Source organism: Chrysochloris asiatica, unplaced genomic scaffold (genome assembly GCF_000296735.1).
Source record: "Chrysochloris asiatica unplaced genomic scaffold, ChrAsi1.0 scaffold00067, whole genome shotgun sequence".
In the NCBI taxonomy this organism is placed as follows: Eukaryota; Metazoa; Chordata; class Mammalia; order Afrosoricida; family Chrysochloridae; genus Chrysochloris; species Chrysochloris asiatica.
The window spans coordinates 11,302,642-11,318,047 of record NW_006408585.1 but is presented as its reverse complement, the minus strand read 5'-3'; the positions used below and the strand labels follow the sequence as shown (position 1 = coordinate 11,318,047).

The 15,406-nt window shown below is 35.9% G+C and overlaps 1 protein-coding gene across 2 annotated transcripts in view; it reads right to left on the bottom strand.

Annotated features, from left to right (window-relative positions):
* Positions 1-1,654: 1,654 nt before the first annotated feature.
* Positions 1,655-15,406, bottom strand: part of EXOC5 (exocyst complex component 5) — a 78,669-nt gene continuing 64,917 nt past the window's right edge. Inside the window, exons 12-17 of one of the 2 annotated variants that reach the window (XM_006864611.1) lie at positions 10,667-10,775; positions 8,574-8,694; positions 6,619-6,705; positions 3,413-3,521; positions 2,915-3,130; positions 1,655-2,260 (exon numbers count right to left, since the gene is read on the bottom strand). In XM_006864611.1, coding sequence (XP_006864673.1) covers positions 2,072-2,260; positions 2,915-3,130; positions 3,413-3,521; positions 6,619-6,705; positions 8,574-8,694; positions 10,667-10,775 — 831 coding nt within the window. In that variant the 3' untranslated portion in view covers positions 1,655-2,071. The remainder of the gene's footprint in view (positions 2,261-2,914; positions 3,131-3,412; positions 3,522-6,618; positions 6,706-8,573; positions 8,695-10,666; positions 10,776-15,406) is intronic. The other variant, XM_006864610.1, reaches the window with a different exon arrangement.

The following is a 15,406-nucleotide window of genomic DNA, read 5'->3' as shown; positions in this document are numbered from 1 at the left end:
GTCAAGTATTCCTAAGTACTACTTTACAAACAAGACCATCTTAATAGTTTTGTGGCATTTCAGAAACTAAAATCCCTTCACCTAGATACTAGTAACTAATTACTATCATATCATGTACATGTTGTAAAATAATGTACTTTGTGATTACCTAGAGTCATAAATGTTGGGCAAAAGAAATGTGATAACTTCTTTTAAAAATCAGAATATGAAAAATGCATATTGCTTCACAGAATATGGTGTGGTTTTTTTTTTTCCCATTTAGAGAAAACTATTTATTTAGGTTAACTTTATAATCTTGGCTTTAGAGTCAAGTATTTTTCTTTATAAAGGAAGTAGGAAGAATCTTGAATATTCAAATAAAAATGAACTATAGAATTTGGTATGGATTTCAAAGTATAAAAAATGGAATGAATTAAAAATAAAAACCTTTAGAGGGAATTTGTTTATTACACAATAATGTTAACACTTCTAAATTAAGTATTCACTTATGAGTTCTCTTTGTCACTGCCCTGTCAATGGACATAATGGAAAATATTGCACAAAACTCAAGCATGGAAATAATAATTAACAAAATATCTAAGCAACAATGTAAGCTTTACATTTAAAAAAATGAATCCAAGCAAAACAATTTGACGTGCTTCTCTGGTTTGGAGGTCTTAAAATGTTGTTTCATGTTTTATTTGTTATTTATTTATTTATTTATTTTACAAATAGACACTGTTTGTTACAAAGAGTTCAAGTGGCCAGTAAAACTACTGACTTAAAATTGTTGGCTTGAAATAACAGAGGTATAATTTGAATCCACATCAGAGCTTTCTAAAATGGCAAAAGCATCACTAGTATAAGTATCCCAATCTGGTCTGGCTCTCCTTTAGCTGAGGAATAGAAACTAGACAGCCTAGTTCTAAAGCTGCCATGATTTCCTAGAATGCTGTGACAAAAGTTGGCATACTTCATTTCCCCTGGCTATCTTGATAGCTGTGGGTTAACCAGAAAACGCAGACAGTTCTTTCAGTAGTAACATAAAGGTAGCTAGCTCTGGATCTGGACGTTTGGTAAAGTTGATGATCAGTTAAAAACCAATTCTTAGAAGAAAAGCATTTTTTCAAAATTAGGGCAAAAAGCCTACATTAAAAAGAAAAAAAAGTCAAGAGTGAGTTGAATATTCAAGTTTATATGTTCCTAAAAGACTATGGACAAGAACACAATGAAAACGGAAACACTACATACAGTTTTGAACACATTTTGCCGCACACATTTATGGAGTCTTACCTTTAACTTCCCTTGTAATATTAAAATAATGAATAAATACGGTCCTTAAATTAATGTCCTCTTCTTAAAGTGAAATATAAAACAAGGTATTTTGTTTATTTACTGTTAGAATTGGCTTAAAACCTATTTGCCAAATTAAGAAATAGCAAGTTTTATCTAGAAAGCAGCTGTATTCCGATCCACTCCTAATGCCTACATAAAATGTTTCATCATTTTATTTTTATTTATAACATTCTTCTTGGAACAGTAATATTGTTGCACATCAAAAAAGTTCAATCAACCAGCTACAGAAATTATGCGAAATTGTTAACCCTTTGAAAGAGGCAAAAAATTCTTTAGGAAACACTAAAATAAATTGATTAACAATTACCAGTGCACTAAAAAGGTCATTAAAAATTGATGTTTTAAAAATGGAGCTTTGTCGTATTTCACCCATCATTATTTGTATGGTGGTATTTCCAAATAGGGAGGGTATGCTAGAGAAGAACTGAAACACTGGTAACATCTCATTTGCCTTTTGACACCAACACTTTCCAGGATGAAAATAGTGATGTAGTTGCACAGAATTTGAATTTGTAAGTTCAAGAGTGGACTGAAAATTTAACTTAAGGGGGAAAAAGAGAAATATGGCTAGTGGTATCCAAATTTCAAATAAAATCTCAAGTGTAATATGGCTGCTGTTTTCTTCTAAACAGTCATTATTTCATAAAATCTTGGCTGTGTCACAAGGACTCTCTCCTGTGCTTGCTGTCAACTGACGCCTGCCAAAGTACAACACGTTGTCCTTGTGAATTCAATTTCAGCTGAAATGCCGAGCAAGGCGGGCAGACCGATAGTCACCACGAAGTTGCACAAAGGAGTGAAGTATATTCTTGTCCAGATTAGCAAGTTGTTCTCCTGAGCAGACTTGCTTTAAATTATCTGGGGCAACTACCAGAAGATTGAAAAGTGCATGCAGAGTATCAAAAAGCTGTAATACCAGTGGAATCTGAAATGAGAGAAGAGAAGGGCAACACTGAAACAAAATCATTTCCTGTTTCCTAATTATAGAGTCTTGTTACTTGTACTCTGATAAACAGGACTTACTAGTGTGGAGTTCACTACATTAGAATTTTTTCAAGTTCCTAAAGCTTTGAAACTCAAAGATTTCACATGTTATTTAGGCTTCCCTTTTATCTCTCTGCCCCGCCCACCCCCAAAGTTAACAGTGTATTAATTTTTTTTCAGTAACAACAATCATTTATACTTTTATGGACTAGGACTAGTTATAACTAATCTGATACCTCTAAGAATTATCTTAAGAAAAAGTGATCAGCAAGAGAGGTACATGAAAAAACATAAAATCTTACTGACATGCAACATATACGGCATTAACTATTTTAGACAAGACCATATTTCAGTTCCACATTGGGGCAATGGAACTGAAATACGGTCTTGTCTAAAATAAAGCAGTAAGCAAAAATGTGTTAATATTGAAGATGTGATTAGAACAGCACTTTTTCACGTAAGAATGTTAACGCCACTTCATTTCAATCTGCAAGAGTTAGCAACTTTTCCGAACTATTATAAGTCAACACAGATTCTTATGCTCTTACTTACGCTTCTGAGCTTATTTGTCAGCTTAGTATATGTGTGTACATACCTTGAAGTCTTTGGCACACTTCCTGTATTCTGCTACATCACAAATTGCTAACATGCCACCCATACAACTGTAGGAATATTGTTGAAGATGCTCATAAATAAGTCGATGAAAACGTACTCCAAGTTCCATCAAAACTGTGTCCACATTCTTCCCATCCATGGAATTTTTAATCTTTTCCACTTGTTTTCTTACGTAAGCACAGACTTTAACACAGGCCTGTAAAGTTTTTTCTATACTTATTATATAGTACCAGTTAAAAGAAAAATATGCATGTAATTTCTCATTAACATCTAGGTATATATGAAAAAAAGAGCACGGTGGTGGCTATGTGCCGTGAGTCGATTCCGACTCATAGTGTCCCTGTGCAGGATTTCCGAGGCTTTATAGCCTTTACGGGAGTAGAAAGCCTTATCAAAAAGAGCATAGGTACATTAAAATGGTAACCAAAATATTAAGAAAGTTGACATTTTTACTAATGAATTAAATCATTTTACTTACGTTAGTATACTGCATCATAACATTGTTTGTATCTTCTGGTTTAAAATCTGTTTTCTTTTGTTCTGCAGCCAAAATATGCTTCATCTGTCCAATCATACAATTCAATGTCCTAGATAGAGAACACACTGTTTGATCCATTAAAGCTACTTTATATTTATGCCTGTTTGTTATTTCTACTAAGTTAAATTAATATTTAATTTCACATCATCCTAAAACACTTTTGCTATTGGTAGACTTAGATTTTAGAAAAGAGAATACAAATATAAAACATAAAAAGAGAAAATAAAACCTATTCAAAAGAGGACAAAGATCCATCTGTATTAATACTTTATATTTAAGACAATATTAAAGACCTTAGAATTATGTCACTAATTTATAGTGATTACACCAGCAATATGTGTGGTATTCTCCAGCAGCATTTAGCCATCCAGCTGTAAGAATAAAAAGAGACTGCACTGATTCAGAGCATAAGGTCTATAAAGGCAGCTATGGGTGAAGAAGACAGATTTTTAGTGGGTTAATGCACCAGACTGCAAAGCCGTTTGAACTGCAACGTCAGCAGGTCAAGCTCACCAGCTGCTCCTCGGAAACTCTATACAGGGTTGCTATGGTCGGAACCAACTTGACGCACTTCACAACAACAACAAAGGAGTAAGGAGTCCTAGTGGGCTCTAAGATAAGCACTGGACTGCTAACAACTCAAGATCTGCAGTCAAACCACCAGCAGCTTTGTGGGAGAAAGATGGGGCTTTCTGCTCCCATAAATATTTACTTTGGAAACCCTATACAGGGTCGATACAAGTCAGAATCAACTTAATGGCATGGAATTGGTTTGGGTTTATAAGGGCCCTGATGTGGCACTGCTGGACAGGCACTAGACTAGTAACCACAAGATCAGCAGTTCAAACCCAGCAGCCACTCTTGGAAACCTTGTACAGGGTCATTATGAGTCAGAATCAACTCTATGGCACATAACCACCATCACCACCAATTCAAGAAACGGACCCAGTGATCTAAGCAGAATAATGAAGGAAGTTAGGAAAAGGGTAATAGACTGACTGAAAATAAGGATATCAAAGTCTTGAGAACCTGCTGAACTCAGAAAATAGAAATATGGAAAAACTAAGGCGTTATAGGAGGTTGTGGGCATAGAAAGCAATATTCAGACTCAAGGTTTTAATTGCCAATCATAACAAGGTCCAGTGGGCATAGAAACAGGTAGCTAAAATGGAGCTAATCAAGTATCTCCATGAATGTGGAAACCACCTAAGATTAAGAGACAGGTGCCCCAATCCTCATTAAATATCACAGACTAGCATTAATGCTTCATGCTCTTGAGTTGTTGTTAAGTGCTCTTGAGTCGGTTGTCATAGCAACCCTATATCGGCTTTCCAAGGGGTGGCTCATCAGTTTGAACCGCTGACCTTGCGGTTCACACTGACCTTGCGGTCCAGTGCACTATCCCACAGCACCACACAAGGACTCCAACTACAAGTTAAAGGTTCACATTTAAGATAACACAGAGACCACTGTGTCATTAATGTACTAACTAATGCAAAGATTTGCAGAATATACAGAAAGATGAAAAAATTATACAAGTTAGAAAGAAGAAAACTATGAAATAAGTATTTCATATATTTCTGAAAGTTTAATGTATTCAACCTCCTCCCTAAAACTGATTTTAAGGAATTTTGAGGTAAAACAAGAAGAAATGGGCATACGTTTTTTATATGAAGGATTTTAGTTAGGAAAATACCAGGGAGCTTCAAAAAGTTCATGGAAAAATGGAATGAAAATAGAATTCTTCCATGAACTTTTGCAGTCCCTTTGTACATACTTATTAGCAGTGATGAATATAATGTACTACATGTTCATACTCGTAGTTCAAACCCATCAGTCACTCTTCAGAAACCCTATACTGGGTTGCTATGAGTCTGAGTCAACTTAACAACAAATAATATCCTTATTTTTTCCTAATTTTATTCTACTTTGTTTCACTTTCTCTCAATTTTAGTTCTCAGCCTTCATGCTAAAATCATTTGGGTGGAGAGTTGTAAGTAATTTACTACTACCAATAAAGTAAAAATTATTTACTTCTTTTATAAACTAGAGTGAATTCCAGGTTATCCTTACAACAGTATTATCACTAGCTCCCATTCAAATATGCCTTCTTGAGGAAAAAGGAGAATTATAGCAAAAACAAAACAAAACCAAAAGATCAGCATGGGCTGATCTTGTGCAAATTACTTAATTTCTTTAAGCGGCCATTGCCTCCTCTGTAAAATGGAAATGTGGCACTGTCGGATCAGCACTGGACTGTGGAGCCAAAAGGTCAGCAGTTCAAACCCACCAGCTGCTCCTTGGAAACTCTATACAAAGTAGCTATGAGTCCGAACTGATTCGATGACACTTAACAACAACCTGAAATATGAAATAGTATGATGCTTCAAATAGTTCGTGAAAAAGCTCCATTATCTTTCATTCCATTTTCCCAAGAACTTTTTGAAGACCCCATCATATAGTGATCCTTGCACTGTGCCTGGCACACAGAATATGTCCAATGGTTATCTAAAATCGACTCGACAGCACTTAAAAAAAACAACATTATCAATAAATAAAAACTCATAAATATATGCTGCACATTTGGCCACTGTCTCAAAATAAAAGATACTATGAAATGGTAATAAACTACAATAAGCATACAATTTTTTAAATTAGAGTTTGTATTCACTTCATAGAAGCTACCTTTAGAGAATCACTTAATTATTCATTTAAAACATTTTATACATAAGCCTGAAAATTGAAAACTAAATTCTTTATGTTACATGCTAGTTTTTTTTTTAAGGTTTTCAGAGTGTGTGTCAGTGAGTGATTGTGTATGCATAGGTGTATATGCTGACGGGGCTAACAAGAAAACTTTTTTTCAACTGAATATGGCTTAAAAGTACACTTCTACAAACTGACCTCCAGAAACAAAAAATGTGAGTATCTAATAAAAACAACATTTCGTTAAAGAATGGAAGCAATACGCAAAAGTAAAATCAATTGTTACTGCAGGATTATGGAAGTAAGACATTTTTTTTTTTCAAAATTGTTTTAATGTTGCTACGATAGTATTTTAACAATTAGAAAGAAAGAAAACAAAACAAAACAAAACAAAAAACCCCACAAACCAACCAAGGGAAAACATAAAAGTGGCAACTTGCCTATCAATACCAGTATCCAATTTCATCTCCATTTGTTCAATTATTTCTTTTTTCTTCTGAAGGCATTCAGACAACTTAGGAGAAGAGCTATTGAAGAATTAAAGAAAAGAACCCACATTACTGACAGTCCTATCATTTCTAAAAACTCTTCACATGTATAATATACTCTTACACATTTACAGATATATCTACTCCTCCCTTACTATCTTGCTATTGACTATATACTTCACATTTCTAATTATAATGAAAAATCTACTATTTGAATAGTTTACGCATTAACAATGTACATGTGACAATAAGGAATGCCTAGGAGCAAAGTGAGGATAATACTGCTACGATGGTTAAGGTTATGTGTCGCCTTGGCTGGTCATGATATCAGTGGTTTGGGAATTACAAAAAATTTGGCAGTTAATGCAATGATGTAGTCTTCCTCAAAATTGTGATCTGATGTGATCATCCTCTATTTTCACACAGCGACCTGATCTCTGAAACCTAATCATGTCAGTAAGTGAGGAATGGGTACACATATGCATGGTAGTAGTGGTTGTGTCACCGAGCTGGTTCCAACTCACACATCCCGATACAGGCTTTCCAAGGCTGTAAATCGTTACAGGAATACAAAGCTTCATCTTTTTTCCTGCAGGGTAACTGGCAGATTTGAACTACTGACCTTATGGATAGCAGCCCATCTTGTAATCCACTACTCTACCAGGGCCCTTGTACATATATATAAATAAACATTTCAGTTTTCCACCAATGTAAGTAGTAGTAATTATTTAGCATTCATTATGCCCAATTAACTACATTATCATACTAGCAACAATTAACTCATTTTAAAAACAGAGGTACATTTTTTCAACTTACAGTGATCTCATGTGACAGAACAGAAGTGCCCTATAGGATTGTCTAGGCAGTAATCTTTAGGCGTATTCTAGTATGACGCTGTAGCATAAGCACTGGACTGCTGACCACAGGTTGGCGGCTGAAACACTTGAGCTGCTCCTTGGAAACCCTATGCAGGTTGCTATGAATTGGAACTGATTTGATGGGACTTGACAACAACAATAAATCTGCAGAATAAGCAATGAACTGCTAACTACAAGGTCAGAGTTTCAAGCCTACCAGGCACTCCTTGGAAACTCTATACAAGGTAACTATGAATTGGAATCATTAGACATTTAACAATAGCAATAACAATCTTTACAAGGAGTCCTAGTGTGGCGCTGTAGGATAAACACTGGGCCACTAACCAGAAGGTCAGCCACTCAAAACCAAGAGCTGCTCATCGGAAACCCTATACAGATCTTTACAAGAGCAGACGGGAACCATTGAGTATGTTTAAACTGTTAACCTTTTGGATAGAAGCTAAACACTTAACCATTGTAACACCACAGCTCCTAAACAATCTGGTATAATAATAAGACTAGTCACAAAGCAGCATCAGTTAAGAAAACAGTAAATTATTCAGGTTAAAATTTGAAGGTTAACAGCCAACCAGTTTTGTTTCATCAAATCTTATATATACTATCTTATTTAATTCTTGTTCATATACACTGATGTGAAGAAATAAATCAAAGCTTAGTACTTACACAAGAAATCACTTATTAATCTCATGTAATATTTGTCATAATCTTTTATTTGAACAATAGGCATAGAGAACCCTAACTGTTGGATCTTTTGAAGGGTGTCAAAGATGCTTGTTTTTACCTCTCATACATCAGTTTTAGGTTTATGAAAAATTCAGTGTTACCAAATACACCAAAATAAACACTGGAGTATGAAGAAAGAATAGAAAAGCAGAGAAGCAGAACTTCTACATTTATTTCACACCTTTTTGTCCTGTTTGAAGCTTTTATGAGCATGTTTTGCTTTTATAAGTAAAATATATCTAGTGTAAGCCTCATATTATAATATTGACACTGAAATATCAATGAAAATCAGATATTGTAACTAACCTTATTAGTGGCATAAGGTGGTCATTAAATTGCTTGTCAAAAAGATGAAAAATAGTATTGGCCTGTTGCACAACATCCAAAAAATAAAGATTTGCACTCTTCGAATCTGAAGAAGGAATTCCTAAAATTGAAAGATGCATATACACACACATACATAAATATATGCTAGACTCATAATGCAGAAATTCACTGTGACAACAACAAAAAGAAGGTGGTTTTCATATGTACAACATTGGCAAAAATGGTTCTTAGTAAATCAGTAATTACATGTGGCCAAGTCAAAAATTATCCGCACTCTGATTATATGAAAACGTCTGCTGGCTGCATTATCAGCGCTTTCCGTTCAAGGTCATTGCTGGGCACATGTGACCGTGGACATCTTCAAATGAAATTTGGACTGATAATAAAAGGAAGGTAAAATTTTCTTTTAAAAATTCGTTACTAGTGATGACACATGGATTCATCACGACAAATCTGAGAGTAAATACCAGAATATGGAATGGAAACATCCTCAATCACCAACCAAGAAAAAGTTTAAAAGTCAACATCAGCTGGACAATCGATGCTTTAGTTTTCTTGGATTCTCAAGGGCCAGTATTAGAATACTTGCAGGAAAAATGTTTAACAATTAACAGCGCTTGCTTGCTACAGTGAGACGCTCACTGAAGAGCTGAAGTCTAAACGTCATATTAAATGCAGAGGACTGCTATCCGAGGGCATTGTGATCTTGCATGACAATGCACATCAACACACCTCTGCTCACACTGTTAACAGTCAGCAAAAACTTCATTTTGAGGTCTTAAAACATCCTTCCTATAGCCCTGATCTTGCTCCATTGAACTTTCCTGTTTGTTCTCCTGAAAGCAGCCCTTTGGGGATGAAGATTCACTGCTGACGAAGGAGTGAAGACAGCGATGCATTTGTGGCTCACAGTTCAGCCTAAGACATTTTTTAAATAATACGAAAGCTTGTTGACAGATGGACAGAGTGTACTGAAAACCAAGACTATGTCGAAAAATGACATATTTGTCTTTTCGAAAAGGCGGTTAAAATAAATTCTACAATTAGAGTGATGTTAACTTTTGATTCACCGTTGTATTTTTGTGGAAAAGATGAGTAAACTAAGTTGTTATTAATAAAAATAGCTTCTAATTTATTTCATACCCAAAATTTTTACCATCTACTAAGTTTTCATGATTTGTTTGTAATAGAAAAGCAAATAATAACCACCAATCCACGGACCATCTTGAACCTTATTTACCTTCTCCTTCACCCTTCCCATTATCTGGTACTCCATGATTCACATGAGTCTTTTTTCTTACACTCTTCTATAATTCTTCTTATAACCAGACTGCATTACCAGCAGTTAAAGTCATTCTTATTTGTCTCACTGGCTCGAGTCCCTTGATCCGTTATTCTATGGTCTGCTGCCTGCCATAGTAATGTGCACAAATTTAGCCTTGAATATTTCACTCACTGTGCTCCCCACTCTTTAATTAACAATATTCAGTCTCACTAGCCTCAGAATAAACCTTTGATTTTCAGTATGTCATTAAATTATCCCACCTTTTGGCCTCAAAGAGTCAGCTGAACTCTATAAATTTCATTTTTTTCTTTATAAAAGTGTCCAAAATTAACTCTAAGGTCCACTTTCAGTTATACATGTTTATGCTTCTAACTAAAAGTAAAAGATATAACCACCTAGGAAAAATGTTAATGTTAATAGCAAAAGACAAAAGCACCTGTGAGAAGGTAAATAAGGTTCAAGACGGTCCATGGATTGGTAGTTACTATTTGGTTTATTATTACAAACAAATCATGAAAATGCTACCAAATCATAAAGGCTCTACCAATAGTTCACTTGTGCTTAAGAGTCATGGTGTGGAACTGTAGGATCAGCACTAGACTGTGAAGCACAAGACCCAAGGTTCAAACCCACCAGCTGCTCCCTGGAAACCCTGTACAGCGTTGCTGTACAATCAATGGCACTTCACAAGCACAACAAGCATTATTCAATGTACTGACCTGAATTTAAAATATTGAGACGTTAAAATAAAAGGAATTTAACAAAAAGCATACACAGATATACTTACCAGCAAGTCCTGTTTCCAAAGCATAGTCAATATGTTCAATACATAAAAATTCCACAAGAATGGTAAAAATTCTAAAGGCATTCCTTGGTAAATCAGAAGGATCGGAAAGCTTTAAAGACAAAACAGAAATGCCTAATTTCTCCTGTTTACTTTATTTCTAAAGCAATTTTGTGTAAGATACAGTACTTTATATGTCAAATCAGTAACTCCCCTTCATTTACCTTCTCAGGGTGATTCTTATTTTATCTGTTAGATAAAGGTGTTAGTTGATGAAGTTCAAACCTAATAATTTGGTATTATTCAATTCCCTTCCTTGTCTTCTCAGACTTGTCGACACTGCGAGTTAATGCACTGGACTGCAAGGACTGTTTGAACCACGAGATCAACAGTTCAAGCTCACCAGCCTCTCCTCGGAAACACTATACAGGGCCACTATGGGTTGGAAACAACTCGATGGTACTTAACAACAACCACCACAACAGTCTCTCTACTCCAATTCTTACCTCCCTCCTTCCCTCATGTATGCTCAGCAGATGCCTACACTTTCTTCACAAGCCATTAAGGAACAAATACCATTTTTTCTTAAGTGTCCTGTTCACATGCACACATAATTGATAGAAGAGGTACATATAAAATTGTTAAAGATACAGGAGATTGGGACACTACCAATAAACTGCACGTAACTGACATTTATAGAGTACTCTACCCGAAATCATTAGAATACATATGGTCTTTTCAGGTACACACAAGATAGTTACTAACATGGACCATGTTGCTGTTGTGCCATCAAATCACTTCCAACTCAGAGTGACCCTGTATAGGATTTCTAAGGAGCTGCCGGTGGGTTTCAATTGCCAACCTTGTGGTTAGCAGTCCAGTGTTTAATCCTACATCACCAAACCAGGAATCCTGTTGATGACAATGGAATCAATAATAGAAAGATAGCTGAAATTTCCCTTCAATATTTAGAAACCAAACTTTTAAATCACCCATGAGGCAAAAGTTTTTTTTTTTTTTTTTTTAAAAAGGGGGACAGGGGAGTAGATTAAAAAGTATTTTGAACTGAATGAAGTCAAGTACAACATATTAAAATGTGTGGAATGCGCAGGAAGTAGTACTCGGAGGGAAATTTATAGGACTAAATACCTATATTAGGAAAAGTCTCAAATTAATGACCTCAGCTACCACCTTAAAAAACTAAAAAACAGGCAAGTGAAAACTGTTAGCAGAAGTTAGAAGAAATGAAACAATAAAGATGAGTGGAAATTGTTAATATACAAAACAGAAAAACAGGGTGGAAAAGTCAATGAAACCAAAAGTTGGTTCTTTGGGAAGATCAGTAAAATTGATTAACTTCTAGTCAAATATATTAAGAAACAGACAAAAATGATTATCAGGAGTGAAAGAAGTTACATCATGACAGCTTTCATGGCTTTTAAAAGGATAAAAGAACATTATAAACAATTTTATGACAATAAATTCAACAACCTATGTGAAATATACAAATCCATTAACCCTTTGTGGCCTGTGGAACACATACTGCTCACTATATTTTCCAACTCTGGGGTTTAGGAAAGAATTGTCATTCCCTTTTAGTGCTTGCTGTCATGTGTTGCGGCCTATATAACTACATCAATTTGATGAAATGGGCCTCCTCCCACCAACCTAGCACTAGAAACCCCCTCAGGTTATATAAGCCCCAAGAGTCCTGGTGTGGCTCTGTGGGTTAATACACGCTAGATTGCAAAATCAGCTTGAACTGCAAGGTCGGCGGTTTAAACTCACCAGCTACTCTTCAGAAACCCTATATAGGGTGGCTTTGGGTCAGAATCAACTCAACAGCACTTAACAACGACAATAATTATATCAAAATCTGTATTACCTTGGAGAAAAAAATTTCCTTTTCATTCAAAATGTCTTCAATTACTGAAAACATACATAGTCAACAGAAAATTCAAAGTGAAAAATACTTGTGTCTTGTCTAAGGATTAAAAGACACAAACTACCAAAGATTACTTAAAAAGAAATAGATAATCTGAATACCTCTTGATCTCAACAAAGACCTGGGAAACCGAATGAAACAGATACAGATGGTGATCCTAGAACCCTGAGCTTCAGAGGAGAGGACAGAGAGGTGACCTAACTGATGACTGGAAGCAGAAGAGGAACAGGAGCAGTGAGAGAGAAGAAAAACTAACAGCCTGTAGGCTGGCCTGGAGCAGTGGGGCCATCTTGAGATTTTGCGAGAGGCTGTTAATACAGCAGACTGTAGGAACAGGCCTGGCTGGAGGTTGGTGACAAGGGAGACAGAGTCTGACCTTGTCTCTGTCCTCATCAACCTAGCAGTCAGTGATAGCTCTTGTTGGGAAGTCTTTGCTCGGCCTGGGGTTGGGCAGTGGACATAGCACCCCAGGTTCTGAAGGTGGGTGAATCCACCCTGAACTACGCTACACACATCAAGAAGGGTGTTCACACTTCCAAAGTCTACAACATCTACCAGGAGACAAGTGATGAGAACCTGAGAACCCACCAATAAACAATCGTCAGTTAAATATAAATACAACACCCCGATGCGGAGAAAGATGAGGCTTTCTACTCCCGTAAAGCTTTACACCCTCGGAAACCCTGCGCAGGGTCGCAACCAACTCGACGGCACTTAACAACAACAACGTCTTAGAAAAAAAAGTTTCACCTTACTCAAAGAAACAAGAGAAAGTACCAAGTGACCAAAACAGAGAATCAGAAAATATGATACTGGAACTACATTATAAAGAAGTTAAAAGAATGATAATTTGGTTACATTAGATGGATTGAAAGAATGAGAAAACAGATGAAATGAAAGAAAATGAACAAAAAATTTGAGAATTCAAGGAAAAAACACAGACAAAAAACCAAACTGGAAACCATATAAAAACAGCAATTAGAAAGCCAGAAGATTAATACTAAGTCTTCAGAAATAGATATACAATGAAAGGTCAGACAAGTAGAATTTAATCAATGGAAGGAGGAATTACTGAGGTTGAAGACAAATATCTCAATATTTATATACTAAAGGGGTAATCAGGAAAAAAGAATAAAAAATTCTGAAGAAAGTCTAAAATTTATGTGGAACACTATCAAGAAGAATGACTTGTGGCAGGATTTCCAGAACAGGAAGGGAGAAAAAAAATTCATAGAGAAAACTGTCCAAGAGTTGTTGGAAGAAAATTTCCCTAACATTATGAAAGACAAGAAGATAGCCATTCAAGAATCTGAATGAACTCCAAACAGGACAGACCCCAAAAGAAACTCACCAAGACATACTGTAATCAATCTTTTCAAAACCAAAGACAAGGAAGGAATCCTGAGGACACATCAAAGAAAAAAAAAGCTATCTATAAAGGAGAACTAATAAGATTAAACAACAAATTGCAAGCTAAGAATCATACACTCAGCAAAACTGGCCATCAAGTATAATGTTGAATTACAGATGCAAATCAAAACAATAATGAGACACCATCTTACTTCAGCATTAATAACAAAGTTCAAAACAACAGAAAACAAAAAAATGCTGATGAGGGTGTGGTGAGACTGGGAGCCTCCTACATTGCTGGTAGCACTGTAAAATGGGGTAGCCACTGTGGAAAACAATATGGCATTTACTCAGAAAGTTGGAAAGACCGATACCATATAACCCAGAAACCTCTCTACCTAGTACATATCCTCAATAAATGAGTCACAACATGATTAGATATGTAAATTATACTCATGTTCTTCACAGCAATATTCACAACAGCAATAAGATGGCGCTAGTCTAAATGGAAAATCAATGCATGAACGTGGAGGACATTATACTAAGTGAAATTAGTCAGTCACAAAAGGGTAGATAGTGAATGAATGAAACCACTATTGCAGAGGCTCAAGTTTTTCATGATAAAAGAAACATTTTTTGAAGGTTACCAGGGGTGGGAGGGAAGGGAGAGTAATTTACTGGTTAGAAGGTGGCATATGCTAACTTGGGTAACAGGCAAGACAATATACAACACGAGGGAGGTTGTCATGATGAAGACAGGTGAAGAAAAAGGAGGAAGGTAAGGGTTAAAAGGGACAGAGGTGAATACTGTTAATATACACAATATATACAACCCTGCAACAACAGTGTAATATAGGTAGATACAAGGACAGATACACAGACAGAACAGGTACGGGTGGGAGAGGGGGGGTATATCCACAAATAAGTAAAGGTTTGACAGAGGATATTTATCCATGAGTATTTATTTACTTTGTTACAAACACACCTATGAATGAGGTGGAGCAAACAGAGGGCAAAATGATGAAAACTTCTTAGACATTACCAAACACCTTGAGGCAACAAGTTGCTGGGCGTAGAGGCCCAAGAACATAGTAGTCTTAGGTGACACTATGTGACATAAAATAGTTCACAAAGACAATGTTCTATATCCTACTTTGCTGAGTAGCAACTTGGGTCTGGAAAGTTCATGAGTGGCCATTACAACTATCAGTCACTCCATGTGCAGAAGACAGAAGAGTGATGATGACTAACCAACACCTCAACACCAGTATCTATGACTCTGAGACCAGACGAACTAGATGGCTCCCAGCTGCCACTATTAAACTGCTCGGAAAGAGATCACATTAGAAGGTCCCAGATAGAGTGGGAGAAAACATGGAACAAAACTCAAAATTACAGCTATAAAAAAAGATCTCACTTTCTCAAGTGAGAAAGAGACTGGAAGAACC